The sequence below is a fragment of the Typopeltis vanoorti genome, chromosome 6, assembly GCF_054136105.1.
Source record: "Typopeltis vanoorti isolate ZY-2024b chromosome 6, IOZ_Tvanoo_1.0, whole genome shotgun sequence".
NCBI lineage: Eukaryota > Metazoa > Arthropoda > Arachnida > Uropygi > Thelyphonidae > Typopeltis > Typopeltis vanoorti.
In genome coordinates, this window is record NC_143554.1 from 155,163,576 (window position 1) to 155,177,996 (window position 14,421).

At 32.6% G+C, this 14,421-nt stretch overlaps 1 protein-coding gene across 1 annotated transcript; it reads left to right on the forward strand.

Moving 5' to 3' along the window:
* The first annotated feature begins 817 nt into the window (after positions 1-817).
* On the forward strand, positions 818-8,093 carry LOC150106123 (histone lysine acetyltransferase CREBBP-like). The gene is made up of 3 exons (XM_090393921.1): positions 818-864; positions 4,091-4,189; positions 7,641-8,093. Exons 1-3 carry the CDS (start codon positions 838-840, stop codon positions 7,983-7,985), a joined length of 471 nt encoding a protein of 156 aa, XP_090250047.1. The 5' UTR covers positions 818-837; the 3' UTR covers positions 7,986-8,093.
* Positions 8,094-14,421: the final 6,328 nt, after the last annotated feature.

Sequence of the window (14,421 nt, forward strand, 5' to 3'; positions counted from 1 at the left end):
CTCTTCAATATAAAAAAAAATCTGTTCCACATTAATTTGGCCACAGCTCTCAATCAACTTCTATGTGAAAAACATTTCCCTTCCATTTGCTATCTACGAGTCTCTATAAACTGCATTTCTTCAATCCTTCTTCATACCCAACATTCTAGGGAACAGAAAACCTTACTCATTCTCTCTCTCTCTTCATCCTTTTGTACCATATTCTCATCCCTTAAAATCGCTGCTAAATCTGCGCTATGCAATCTATACAAGGGAACCATGACTGTGTAGCAGTAAAGCTACATATTATTGAATTTCATCACAATTTTAGCAATCATTTGCCCATTTTGCTTTCGAAATTGTAAAATGTTACACTTTGCAACGTTGAACTGCAAATTTATTCACTTCCCACATATCGGCTGTACTCTTCATGGCTTTGCATCATCTAAAACCACATCTTCATCTTAAATTAAATTCCCCCTCCCCTTGAAAGGTAATTATTAAAATTATGGAGTACATCATTGTCATCTTGTGCGAGTGTAGGCTCGATAATTAATTAATCTTCATCGTATTCTCTTTCTGTTGTTTTTAAACTATGATCATTATTAATAGCAACTATATATTTTTCGTGTTTGAATTATTACCCATGCAGCGATAATTCTGCATCCGTATTCTGGCTGAACCCGCTTCTAAGTGACTTTCATTATGAAACAGTAAGTTGATATTAGAGATAATATTAAGTTCATTTGACAGATTATTACTACAAGAATTGCTTACAATTTTATTACAGTATTTAATGGTGGTTATTTCGTTTCGTTTTAGAAAAAACAGGAAGAAATTGAAGACCTGAAAAAGGAGATGAAGAGTGCCAGAAACACCATCGAGGTTTGTTAGAGTTATGCTTTTCACTTCTCTTCTTGAAAACTTGGCACAATACCAGTTTATGACATGCTAGCAAATTGTTCGCTATAATTGTTTTCAGCATTTCTTATGTATTGTGCACATCGACTGGCTGTTGCCATATAACAGTGCTAAAACGAACATCATTAATTTTCTAATTGTGACAACATCATCACTGCTCACTAAACCTCTCCCTTACGAGTTACATTTCTTCTCAAACATAACGTTCTCCTCTCAAGACACAATGATTTCTGTCAATCAACGTGGCTGCGATATGCTGTAGAGACGTGTGAGCGAGAGAGCAAAGTATTTCGAAGGTGAAATGTCACCATGGATATATGCTTTTCGAAAACTTTTCCTTTATATAGTAAAAAATAAATAAAATATCGTTTTCTAAAGTTTTGATAGGATATGCGTTTAGTTTATTCTGTTACTATATGCACATAAAGAAAAATTCAATCAATCTCACGGACGATTTCGGGTTTTCTTTGATGAAATCACGCACTTTTTGGATGTTAACTTCGCTCAGTCGAGTTTTTGGACAACCCGGCTTTTCGTTGTCTTCAAGCGTCTCACGACCACTTTGAAATCACTTAAAACACTCGTAAAGTTGAGTACGGGATAAGCATTCATCACCATATGCTTTTTGAAGCATTTGATGCGTTTCGATAAAACGGTTACCAAGTTTAACACAAGTCAATCGCAGCTTTCTGTTTGAAACTCATTTTCCGACCGTTCGTCAAAACACTCTGTCACTCTTGGCACTATAACTCGGCTTCTAATGAAACAAATCTCATAAACAGTTGACACAACACTAATTCAGATTGCCGCTTTCGCAAACAAAAAAAAGGTACAATAGGTGGCGCCACTAGTTTCTGCTATTTTCGAAAAGTTCGGTTTATTTTTGGACAGAGAGTGTAAACAGGGTGCGGCAAACTTTATAGACCATTGACCTCTTCATGGAATCCTTGATCCCTCATCGACCATCATCATGTTAAATAAACGAATAAATGTTCTCAATAATTACTTTCTCAATTTAAAAATAATAATTCTTTTAATAGGCATAATAATAATAATAATTCACATAATAGGCACATAGGCATCATTATTTCATTTGAAACAATGCCTATTATATATATATATATATATATATGATGGTATAAATCCAAATATTAAATACTTTTGCGAATACTGTCGGCACTTCTTACTATCAGGGGCCTCCATTATGGGCATTATAACTTTAAAAAAATTACACGTTAAATTCAAAGTTATCAGGCCAATGAACACCACTCTGATAGCTATGGGCGTTAAATGCGAACTAGTCCTGATTGTGTCTGTTCTGGATGTCTTCATCGAGGAGAGGGTGCTCTAATTCCTGGTTGGCTCAGCCGATCAGCCAGTTTGCGTTGCATGTTTGCTAGGTGTTACTCAAATTCGTTTTAGGTGTTTATTGACCACTAGACATTTATCGACCTCGACCCCTTGTCTAAAATATTGAGAGTTCAAGCGTTGATTTAAAATCCCCCAGACATCGACTCGACTCACTTGGAAAATCGGTACTAAAAATGCCTAGAAAAAGTTCCTCTAATCGGCAACTATCCTATAAGGATCTCTGTTCTAGAAATTTAACATTATGGAATCGGAAATGCTATTACAAGGCAAGAAGGGACATTTTATTTTACTATTTGTCACATTTTTATTTTTGTGCCATTTTATTATGTATAAGAATATGTATGGTATTATTATATATATGTAGCGATCTTACCGATCATCAAATTGTTTTATACACTTTATTTTTCTTAGGAAATTTTAAATGTTCCTGCCTTTGATATGAAATGTTGTCAAATAGTGCTGTGAACTGTTTGAATGATTCAATGAAGATTAGGTGACTCCGTTCACAGTTTGAGTTGCGTTGAAACACGAAGTATACAATATAGGTTATGTGAGTAGTAAAACCAGTGACATAGTATATTTTCAGTTGAATTATCGGACTGGTTTTTGCTTCACCTACAAAGAACTCGGGACAGTGTTTCATTTCATGCTATTTCTGAATCCCTATAGTTTATTTGTAAGAGTACTTTGGTTTAGCACTGCATCTCAGGAGATTCTTGTGTCTCAAGATCCCTATGTGCAGTAGTCAACTCAAAAACCGACATATACTACAAGCTGTTCATCTTTGATCTTAATCGCTTGATGCCTGGATAGTAACCACATGATCCGCAAATATTGGTGCGAAGTGCTGTCATTGAGACAATTCAGTTAAATTTGAGAAGCTTCCTCTGCCAACCTGCAGTTCAATTAAGTTCTAACTTCTCGGATGGTATTAGGAATGCGCGGAGATTTTTTTTTTTTTTTGATATCCTCTCCTGATTACTAGCTAAGCGATTTTATATCTTTTAAATCAAAGATTAAATCAGAGAGTTAGTGGGTGCATTACATTGTTCTAAGAACATATACATGAGTGTGCATTTCATATTTCTAAGAATATTTAGAATGACTTTTGTTTCATGACCACCCTACTTGTCTATCAATTTAAGCAACTGTCATCACTAAGAGATACTCCCTCTTCTGATGGGTTGGCAACAATGTTTAATAATTAAATTGTACCTCCACCTCATTGATAGTATACACCAGAAATGATGAAAAGTAAAATTACGTCTTTACTTTTCATCGCTGACAGACATTGCTGACAGTTTATATGAACACAAACATAAAATTCGCCATCTACTAGTCCTCTGCTGATCCACCATACTCCAGTAGGCAAGCAAAGGTTTTAAAAATTCTAAAAGCAGTAAAAATTGAAGACTGTGACGGAGAGCACTCCCACGTAAAAAACAGTAAGCTCAAACCTTTTGGTGGATAAATTAACATCATTTGTCCTCCCTTTTAAACATTATAAGGATTTTTTAAATTGCTAGAGATAAAAAAAATGATGACATGCTACAAATCATATTGTAAAAATGTTGTAGACAAGGGACAGTCAATCAATTATTTTTACCGACGTGATGCTGGTCACTCGATTGTCCTGAGTAGGCTTCCGTTACTTAGCACACACCTTCTTGTTGAGCATAATGTGTTTCGGTAGTTATAATATCATATTAGTCAGTCATGTTGACAATTTCTGTCATGTACATTTTTTAAAATATTCTTCAAGTATATTCGTTTTACTTTGATCCTTCACCTCAACTGAGAAACTTGCACTTTGTTCCAGGAACTTCGAAAGAATTATCAAGATCTGAAACTCCGAATGAAGACAACTGACACTGCCCTTGATGGGTTGCTGCATGATTTGTCGCCTCTCGTTATTAAGGTAAATTACAGTTAAAATTTGTTCCTAGAGATATTACATCATCGATGACCCAGAAAGTTTAGGTGGTAGAATCAGTACTACCGGCCGAAGAATTCGAAGATTCGTGTGCAATGCATTGGCAATCCCGAAAAATTGGAAATGTGAAGATTTTTCGAGATTAAAAATTGTAAAGTCGAATTTAAAAGTCATTAAAAATCAATTTCAGTTTATAAATAAAACGCACTCTATTAAATCACTTGTAATTGGTTTAAAAGCAAACACGGTCTTGGCCTAAATATAATAGCTACTTAAAATAATATCATGTTTCATAAATCAAAATATTTCATGTATAGTTATTTTATAGGTTTTCTGAAATGTAATTTCTGTTTTTTACTGTGTGTGTGTGGGGGGGGGGGGAGATATAGTAATAAATGTTTCAAAGAAATAAAAAATAGGTAGTATCCTTGCATCTCTGTATGTAACCTTTGGAACATCATTCCACAAAGTATCTCGAAAAATATCTCGATGCAGAAATTTCTTTCAGAAAATTCTGCATCGAATGATAAAACTAGATTATGTCTCCAGCGTAGTGTTGTCGAGAATATTAAATTTATAATAATTTACTATTATTTCTTTAATTAAATATTTATCTATTTAATCCTGTAATTAAACAAAACGAATCGTCTTTTTTTTTTTTCCCCAAAGAGATTCAACTGGTCTTTTCTCTTGAGTGTATCTCTTCCACTTTGGTGAGAATATGGCATACAGCTGCCATCTCACGTTTCTAATTTATTTTTATATCCTTATTTCTAGGTATTTCGTGTATGTTATGTAGTACACCTTCTGAGTGGATGATTAAAAATCCAAGTTTCTCAAGAGACAAAAATCCCTGTATACCTGCGAAAAGTTCGACTGACTTAGGAACCAGGCGAAAACAATATGAAAGTTCCTATGGTCGGTGACTAAACTCCAGCCTGTTAAGTCTTTCTTCTGTGATCTAGAATGGAAGCTACCACGAGGTTACATAGACACCTTGTTATTATTATTATTATTATTATTATTATTTTATTTTTTTTTTTTTTAAATTTGAAAGGCTGTTGTTCGAAACAGCTAAAGTTATGATATCTGCGTGTATGTGTTCTGGCCGGTTTATCCGTTTTACGAGGTGAAAAACTAGCGTTTCATTGAAGAATATCCCTGCCACCCCCTTATGAGACATGCTATCTCACCTTTAGGTGAAAAAGGTCATTTAAAATTCTTCATGCCAGACAGAATTCGACCTAGGCCCACGCAAAATACTCTTAGCACTAATACTGCAGACGAAATAATGGTTAGATAATCTGGAAACATTGTTCTACAGCCCAAAGATGGAATTTTTTCCAGGCCACTTCAGACCTCCAGTAAGAGGAGTGGTAGTTTCATACCAGAAGGTGATATTCGCTGTAGGAATGCACTTATCGTACGTCCCGTTGATTGGAGAGTTCGTAAGCTAACCACTCGGGCAACCTTCCGGCAAAGTGTTTTAATTATTTCATGAAAACATTTATATTAATTATAATAATAATAATAAAACTTCTAATGAATTTTCCTGTTCAAATGGAATAGTATTACTCATTCACCCTAGCATTTGGCAAATCAGTAGGAGCACTCTCACTATCACTGAGGTTGAGTGCATTCCCACGGCGTGCTAGATGGGATAGTTTGATGCTCTCTATAACTCATGTTTCTTTGTATGTACTCGTGTGTGCTCTATGGAACTAATTTTCTAACTTGTGCAGTTTAAAACCGAGTTTCTTCCAAGACAAAAAAAAAAAAAAAAAACACTGCCTCACTGCGCCAAATGTCGACTAACTCCGGAATCGGCTAAAAAACAAAGGTCCATTAAATTCTTCTGTATGCCCAGCGTCCTGGAAGTTACCACGAAACTAAAGGTTTATTTTGATTACATAACAATAATTTATAATTTTAGTAGTTATTCGTGAATAATTTTATGACTAGAGACTCCCGAAACATGCTTCGCATCCAAATCTCCTGTTTTTGTTCGGTTGAAAATATTAAGAAAATTTTAATATTAAAAACGATATCAAAAATAATGTAATATCTAATTTAAATATAATCTAATTTAAAATAAACATCTTAAAAAAGATATTAAAATGTGACAACATTTCTTGAAACCGTAACTCAATTACATTGAATGTTAAATCACGACATTTGCTTAAAAATAATTTTAGTTTTAATAGTATCCTCAAAAACAGCTTCATGTTTTCTGTTTTCAATCAATAGAACTATTTCTGTTTTCAATTAATAGAACATTCACTAAAAAACTCCCACAACCATCTCGTCCAGTACATACTGTTGGTTTCATAGAAGCACATGCAGTACCTGGAGATTTGTGTTGGGTGCATTCATCCGAATTATTCGCTTAGATTCCATTGAATTCACCAAACAATCACATGCCTGCTTGGTAAAATCAGAAGTATGTAATTTTGTGTACGTAGTATTCGTATATTTTCAGAGTAACTGTCATCATCAACCGTCATTTCCTGTCCACTGTCCACTGTTTCTGGTCTTCTTGTAGCTCTATTTCTACCTCTTTCTTCAATTACAATGTCTCTCATCTGGGTCTGAGGCTGAAACCTAAATATTGTACTTTCTATCTGTTGTGATAAGACCAATCGGTGATCTTTTCATTTTCCTCTTTGAAGCGCTCGACTTGTCGGTTAAATTTTAGGTATAGCCAACGTTTCACTACTATATATCATGACCAGGAGTATAGAAATGTCAAATAGTTTTCTTTTAAGGCAGATTAGGATTTTCCCCCTTGAGTGTTTTACAAAACCTACCTACCCAAGTTGAGTTGGCATTTTTTTGTCGCATCATTTTTCTATTTTGATCATTTGCCCTAGGTAAAGATTGGAAATTATGATATCAATTTCTTGGTGTTCCATATGTACTGATTTTTTTTTTTTTTTTTTGGTTATGTATTTGTTGTACATATTTTTGTTTTGTTTTTGTATATTTAGTCCTTTAATTTTACTTTATGCATTCAATTCATTGATGCTATCATGAGGTTCTTCTGCTAAGTTGCATAAAAGAACAATGTCATCAACAAATTGCAGATGGTTTACCTCTTCATTTTCTATAATTCCACTATTTATTTTATTCTAAAGATGTAATTATTTATTCTAAGACTGCTATAAACAATTTAGATGAAATGAAATCTCATTGTAAAGTTCTCTTTTAATAGGTTATATGAGTTTAAAGATTCAGTCATCCGCAGTATCTTCGTACTAAGTATGTTAATTTTTTTTTAATTTCCCTGATTGTCGGGCTTCTAAAATAGCTAACGATGAGATAGAATCAAACGTTTCAAAATCATTAAGGTTTTTGATATCCATCTGTCGTTTCAATTTGTCTTATCAGATTGCAGAGTAATAATATTACTAATATTAATATTTCATGCATTTTTCAGAAACTAGAAGCTGGATCCAATCAGATATTAGCAGCTAATGAATCAGAAACATCTTCCGAATCAAATGCAGATAATGAAAATCGTTTGAACGCCTTTCTACGTCTTTCTCTTCACTCTCATAAATGCTTGCGTGTAAAAAATGCCAACGAGACCAGTGGGCATTACTGCTCCATTCCTCTTTGTAGAAAAATTAAAAATGTCCTCAATCATGTGAAATCATGTGATGTTGGGAAGTCCTGTCCAGTTCCGCATTGCGTGTCGGTGAAAGAAGTCATTGCCCATTGGAATAATTGCACTGCTAGCGACTGCCGAGTGTGCACCAACAATTCTGGTTTTTCGTCCTAACATGGGTCTGTGGATTTACAGAAAGAGTTTGCCTTTTAAGTGCAGAAAACAGAAGATAATGGGTTAATATCTTTATTATAAATTATATTTAGTTGTCTAATCGTATAATAATTTCACCGTTGTAAAATGCAAAACACAATTCCAATAAAGTTGTTTTGTTGAAAATTTGCGTTCTTTATTCAGTCTGGTACATTTAACTCAAAGACAAACAGACAGACATTATCTTTGCATGTTGCTAATGAAAACTGCTAGAATTTCTGTAAGGAGGATGAATCAGAGTCGCGCAATCTTAATTTTTAATCTTTATTAATCGACAACAGACCTTAAAATAATGATAAAATATAATGCAGAAATACAGTCACAGGCTTGTAAAATTTTTCTTTCATACATTTATTAAACCCTTAAATAAAACCAATTGACTGATATTTCCTTCAGAGCTAGAAAATCTCCGAGTTATCACTCTTGAATGTGGAAGTTTGCAGAATCATATCAATTCCAGACCTAGGCACCTTTTAAAAAGCATCTAGACAAAGATGGTGGTACATCTTTCCAACATCTACAATTGTGGACGCTGGAAAGATATAAGTAACCAAAGCTTCCCTTCAGAAACTTATATTTCCCCAAAAGGATGCTTCACATCAAGAATCGGTGTGCAACCGTTCCTTAGTTTACTATTAGCTTTTAAATTTTTGTTATTTTTATTAGCATTGGAAACAGTGTATGATCCAAAAGGAAACAAATCGGAAAATATAAGTGAGGATATCCTCGAAGATGAGAAACAATTTATATTACCATAAAAAGTATATTTTTTTCTCTACCTTCGTATATAAGTATTTTCTATCTATTATAGATGTTGCTGCATTATTATCCCTAAAGAATTTCTACATTTTTCTGTGCTTATTTGAACAATATTTAAATATTTTTCAAATAAGAGTACGATTTGTGTAGATGATTGAGTAATGCACTTATTCAGTCCACATTCATTCTTCAATCAAATATTACAATAATTTTATCAAATAAAGATACAGTTTGGATGCCCACTTGTGCTGTATCCGAGGCCATAGTGGAATCGAACAAATGAGACTGCAGATACTGATGGAAAGTAAACCTAAAGATACAGAAGGAAAAGGAGACAGAAATTGCCGTTTAAAATCATATATAATCTTCCATTACTAGAAAATTCCCAGCAAATGCATCCCCAACTGGCTTTCCAAATAACGGATAAAAATCCACATAGTTCAGATCATAGTATTATGATCTGAACCTATCTAGGCTAGTTTCATGACCATAATTTTAGGATAGCGTGGTTAGTTTTACGCTTAAATATATTAAATATATTCTTATGAGTAATTTGCATGTGTTCTCATGGCCAGTTTGCCTAGTTGAAAGATAAAATACCCTATTACTTCTGTATGGCACCACCTAACTCACTTTCAGTTGAAGAGCCCTGATAAAGTTTTTGTCATTATAGATATTATTCGAACCGAATATTATCAAGGGCTCTTTATGTTCAAAGAAAGTTTATAATAAATCAAGTGACTTAACTTCTTAAACTACTTCTAATAATAGAATCCAGCAAACAGACATATCGTCTAGGACAAATGCAATTATAGCATAGTATACTAACCCCATAACTTTAGTTGTGGGGTTAGTATACTATGTGGGGTTAGTATACTTCAACTGAAAGTGAGTTAGAGAGAGAGTTGAGTGTCAAGTAACAATAATAATAATATTCTATTATCTAATGAGAGAGCTGTAAATCCTCAACCCTCTCTCTCTGTCCAGAGTTTTCGAACTCTCTTGCTGGTTTGTCTGCTGAGTCGATAAACCAGACCTTCTAAGAGGAATATTCTTCCACCGCCATAGCAGCCCAGCTAAGATTTCTTTCATTTGTAAAGCCCACTACCGACTGTGCTACAAAAGCTCTTTTTTGACATATTTAACATATTTAGCGCATTTTATATCTGTATGAAACCCATTTTCTTACAAAAGCACCGGTAGGCAGCTAATTATTCAACTAACCTAACCAGGAGAAAAAAAAATAGAATTACTTTTACTATATAACAGACGTGATATTGAAACTGAATAAACCGTGTTCCAAATTATTCGGATGCGAATTATCCTCCCTTAATTATTTTATTCAAAAATTTACGTACTCTCATCATCATCATGCGTATCAAGAATTTAGGCCTAGCATTGCCTGTTCCAGCCTTAGAAGTCATCGTTGAATCTTTTAAGAGGACGTCCTGGTTTTCTTTTTCCTAATTGTTTGTACTTTAAGGCTTGTTTTGGTGATCTTTCTATTTTCATTCTTTGAACGTGTTCCATCCATTTATGTTTATATATATATATATATTTTTTTTCTATTACTGATTCTTGGTTTTAATTGATTTAATTCTTTCATAATTTCTTCATTTCTTTTGTGATCAAATAGGGTATACTTTGCAGTTTTTCTCATAAACTTCATTTCTTCAGTTATTAATTTTCGTTTGTCTTTTTGTTTTATTGTCCAGATTTCACTTCCAAACAGTTAGACTGGTAGTGCTAATGAATTGTATACTTTTAGTCTGGTTTGTTTTTGAACCAGGTTTGGTTTAATTATAGAGTTAATTACACCTGTTCTTTTTAAATATTTTGCAATTTTTAGGTTTATATCTTTTTCATTTTCATATGTGATCATACATCCTAGGTAGTTAATGAATTCACCTGTTCTAAGATCTTGTTATCTATTACTATTTTAGTTCTTACTGGATCTTGTCCTTTAAAGGCCATAGTTTTTGATATTTTGTTCATATTATCATACCATAATCTTTGGCTATCTCATTTAGATCTAAGATAGCTTTTAAAAATTTTGGGTTTTAAAAAAATTTTTTTTCCGGAAAAGGGGGGGGGTTTTTTTTTTAAAAAATTTTTGGGGGTTTTTTTTTTTTAAAAACCCCCAAATTTTTTCAGGAAGGGAAAAAAATTTTGGGTTTTTTTAAAAAAAAAATTTTTTTTAAAAAAATTTTTTTTTGGGGTTTTTGGGGGGGGGGGAAAAAAAAAAAAAAAAAGGGGGTTTTTTTGGGTTTTTAAAAAAGGGGAAATTGGGATTTTGGGGTTTTCCCTTTTTTTTTCCTTTTTTTAAAAAATTTTTTTTTTTAAAAAATTTAAAAAAAATTTTTAATTTGGGAAAAAAAAAAAAAATTTAAATTTTTTTGGGAATTTAAAAAAATTTTTTCAAAAAAAGGTTTGGGGGTTTTTTTTTAAAAAATTTTTAAATTTGGTTTTTTTTGGGTTTTAAACAATTAAGGGAAAAAAAAAAAAAGGGGGGGAAAATTTTTTTGGGGAAAAAAAAAAATTTTGGGTTTTTAAATTTTTTTGGGCCTTTAAAAAAAAAATTTTTGGGGTTTTTTTAAAATTTTTAAAAAAAAAGGGGGGGGGGGGAAAAAAAAAAGGGGGGGGGTAAGGGGAAACCAAAGGGGGTTTTTTTTTTTGGGGGGGGTTTTTTTTTTAAAAAAAAAAGAAAAATTTTTAAAAAAAAAAAAAAAAATTTTTTTCCCCAAAAAAAAGGGGAAAAAAAAAATTTTTTAAAAAAAAAAAAAAAACCCGGAATTTTTAAAAAAATTAAAGGGGGTTTGGGGGAAAATTTTTTGGGGGGGTTTTTTTTGGAAAAAAAATTTTTTTTTAAAAAACAAACCAAAAAGGGGGTTTTTGGGGGTTTCAAAAAAAAGAAAAAAAAAAAGGGGGTTTTAAAAAAAAAGGGGGAAAAAAATTTAAAAATTAAAGGGGGGGGAAATTAAAAGGGTTGGGGGTTTTTAAGGGAAAAAAAAGGAAAAAAAGGGGGGTTTTTTGGGGGGTTTTTTTTCCCTTAAAAATTTTTTAAAAAATTTAAAAAAAAGGGTTTTTTTTTTTTTCCCCAAAAAATTTTTAAAAATTTTTTTTTTTTTGGGGGGGGGTTTTAAAAAAATTTTTTTTTCCGGGCAAAAATTTTTTTTTGGGAAACCTTTATAAAAAATTTTAAAAAAATTTTTTAAAAATTTTAAAAAAAAAAAAAAAAAAGGGAAATTTTTTGGGGGGGGAAAAAAAAAAAATTTTTTTTTAAAAACCCTTTTAAAAAAAAATTTTTTAAAAAAGGGTTTTTTTTTGGTTTTTAAAAATTTTCCCTTTTGGGGGAAAATTTTTAAAAGGGGAAAAGGGGGAAAAAAGGGCCCCCTTTTTTGGGGGTAAAATTTTTTTTTTTAAAAAAACCCCCAAAAAAAAAAAAAAAGGGGGGGGAAAATTTTTCCCCCCAAAAAAACCCCAAATTTTTTTTTTCCCCCCCCCCCCCAAAAAAAAAATTTTTTTTCAAAGGGGAAAGGGAAAAAAATTGGGTTACACGAGGAATATGAAGTTTTTAAGTTCAAAAAGTGACTAGTATATGGCAAGGAAGGTTTGTTGGTTGTTTTAGATTTACGGTTGAAACAATGTTAGCCCTAGTTTACTCAGTAACTTAATGGTAGTTATTATTCTTTTTAAAACCTACCTTCAATAATTTTCTTCAGATTGTATTTGTTTGATCAATTCAGAATCAATTCGATTATTTACAGAACTTGATTTTCTTTTGCGATATGTGCACATCGCTCGTATATGCTCAGTAGAATGCTCGTGATCACATAAGGTTCGTGTTACATTTCCCCAGTCATTAAAACACTTCATTAAGCTATTATTTGACTTAGAAAACAATTTACAAACAAAGCAGTAAATTGCATTGCTGGTTTCTGAAAAAATTAGCCAACCTCGTTTCTCCTTTGTTCCATTCGCCTTTCTACAGTAAAAATGTGATATATTTACATTTATGACATATTCTGTTGCGTTCTGTGTATTCGTTTTTTAAATTTTCGATTTTACCAACATTCTGGGGTATATTTATTAAAATATGCTCGATAAACTGTTCATTAATAGTAAGTGGCCACACTGCTATATCGGCAGGATAAGAGATAGCTTGCTTGCTGGTAAGTACAGACTCCGATTGAAACTTTTCTTCAGAATTCTCTTGATTTTTTTCATTTACTTCTTTCTCTCCTTCTATGTTTTCCACATCATTTTGATGTTCTTCATTTTCACTTTCATCTCCTCCTGATAATGATACCAATGTTTTGTTTTCATTCCGAGAACTGTGAAGTACAACATCAGTTCTACGAAATTCTTCAAAATTCTTCTAAGAAATGTCTGAAGTACAACTTCAGTTCTACGAAATTCTTCTAATAAATGTCTCGCCTTTTCTCCTCTGCTTGGGCTCGCCAAAAATGCCTGGATGACTGCCTCCACTAACTCGAATTGCCGCCAACTGTCAACCAGGATTCCTCTCTGGCCTGGAAGCTTTTCTCCGGCGATTGGAACATTTCCTTTCGGCAACTCGAAGCCTTCTCTTAAGACTGGAACCGGGAAGCTCCTCTCTGGCAATGTCTGGAAACGGGAAGTTCTCTCTATCTAGCGACTTCTTGATCCGGGAAGCCTTATATGCTTGGTTCTGTCCCCTTTTATCATGCCTTCTCTGAGACCTTGCACGAAGTTTATAACTCCCGAAGAATTCGGCATGATTCTTTCATCTTAAGTTTCAAGTTCGGCCTGCTCTTTGTTCTCTTCTGTGCCTTCTTTTGATTGTAAGTTGCTGATCATCGGAAAGTTGTTTGAACCTTTCTGACTGACTTTGGAGATGTTTACGTGCAGAGCTTGTAAGCCTTTCTCATACACACAAAATTTACTAAACAACCTTTCTAATGCCGCCATGTAGATCAATTACATAAAGCTCTGGCGAAAAACATTGCTTTGTTTTTAACACTCTAACATATTCTTATTAAAGTATATACGGTTAATTTCCAAAGGGCTATTTACAAAAATATCTAATACAAAATATACAGAGACAAACAAGGTTATATTTTACAACATTCTCATGGGAACTGACCTAAGTAAAAATTGATGTAATATGCTTGGGAATATTTAAGCTACAATCGAGTTTTTACAATATTGATAAGACAATAGTCTAAAATTCCAGGTAGTCCAACGAAAACTATCTGTTGTGACAAAATGAAACTAGTTTATTTATTTAAAAACACAAAAATACAAATTTATTAAGTATATCTTTATAGAGTTCATAATTAAAAGGACTCTAATAATAATAATAATAATAATAATAATAATAATAATAATAATAATAATAATAATAATAATAATAATAATAATAGATTTCTACTGATGTGTCTCATCTTGTTTTGGTATTATCAAAATTATCAAGTTATTCTGAAGCATTATGAATTTTGCTATTTTATAATTATGCCGCTAATATTTCTTCAAATGCGGCACTTTTTACAACAAAACTGGCTAAGTTATGTTAACTATATCTGTTCCCAAATCTACTCAAAATCCCTTTGACCTAACAAAAAGGCAGAATGCTGATGAAACTTCATCAGCATTCTAT

Excerpts from the sequence above, each read along its gene's own strand:
- LOC150106123 (XM_090393921.1), top strand. The coding sequence starts at position 838 with ATGAAGAGTGCCAGAAACACCATCGAG. Across the intron at positions 865-4,090 it reads GTGCCAGAAACACCATCGAG|GAACTTCGAAAGAATTATCA; the intron begins GTTTGTTAGAGT and ends ACTTTGTTCCAG. Across the intron at positions 4,190-7,640 it reads TGTCGCCTCTCGTTATTAAG|AAACTAGAAGCTGGATCCAA; the intron begins GTAAATTACAGT and ends TGCATTTTTCAG.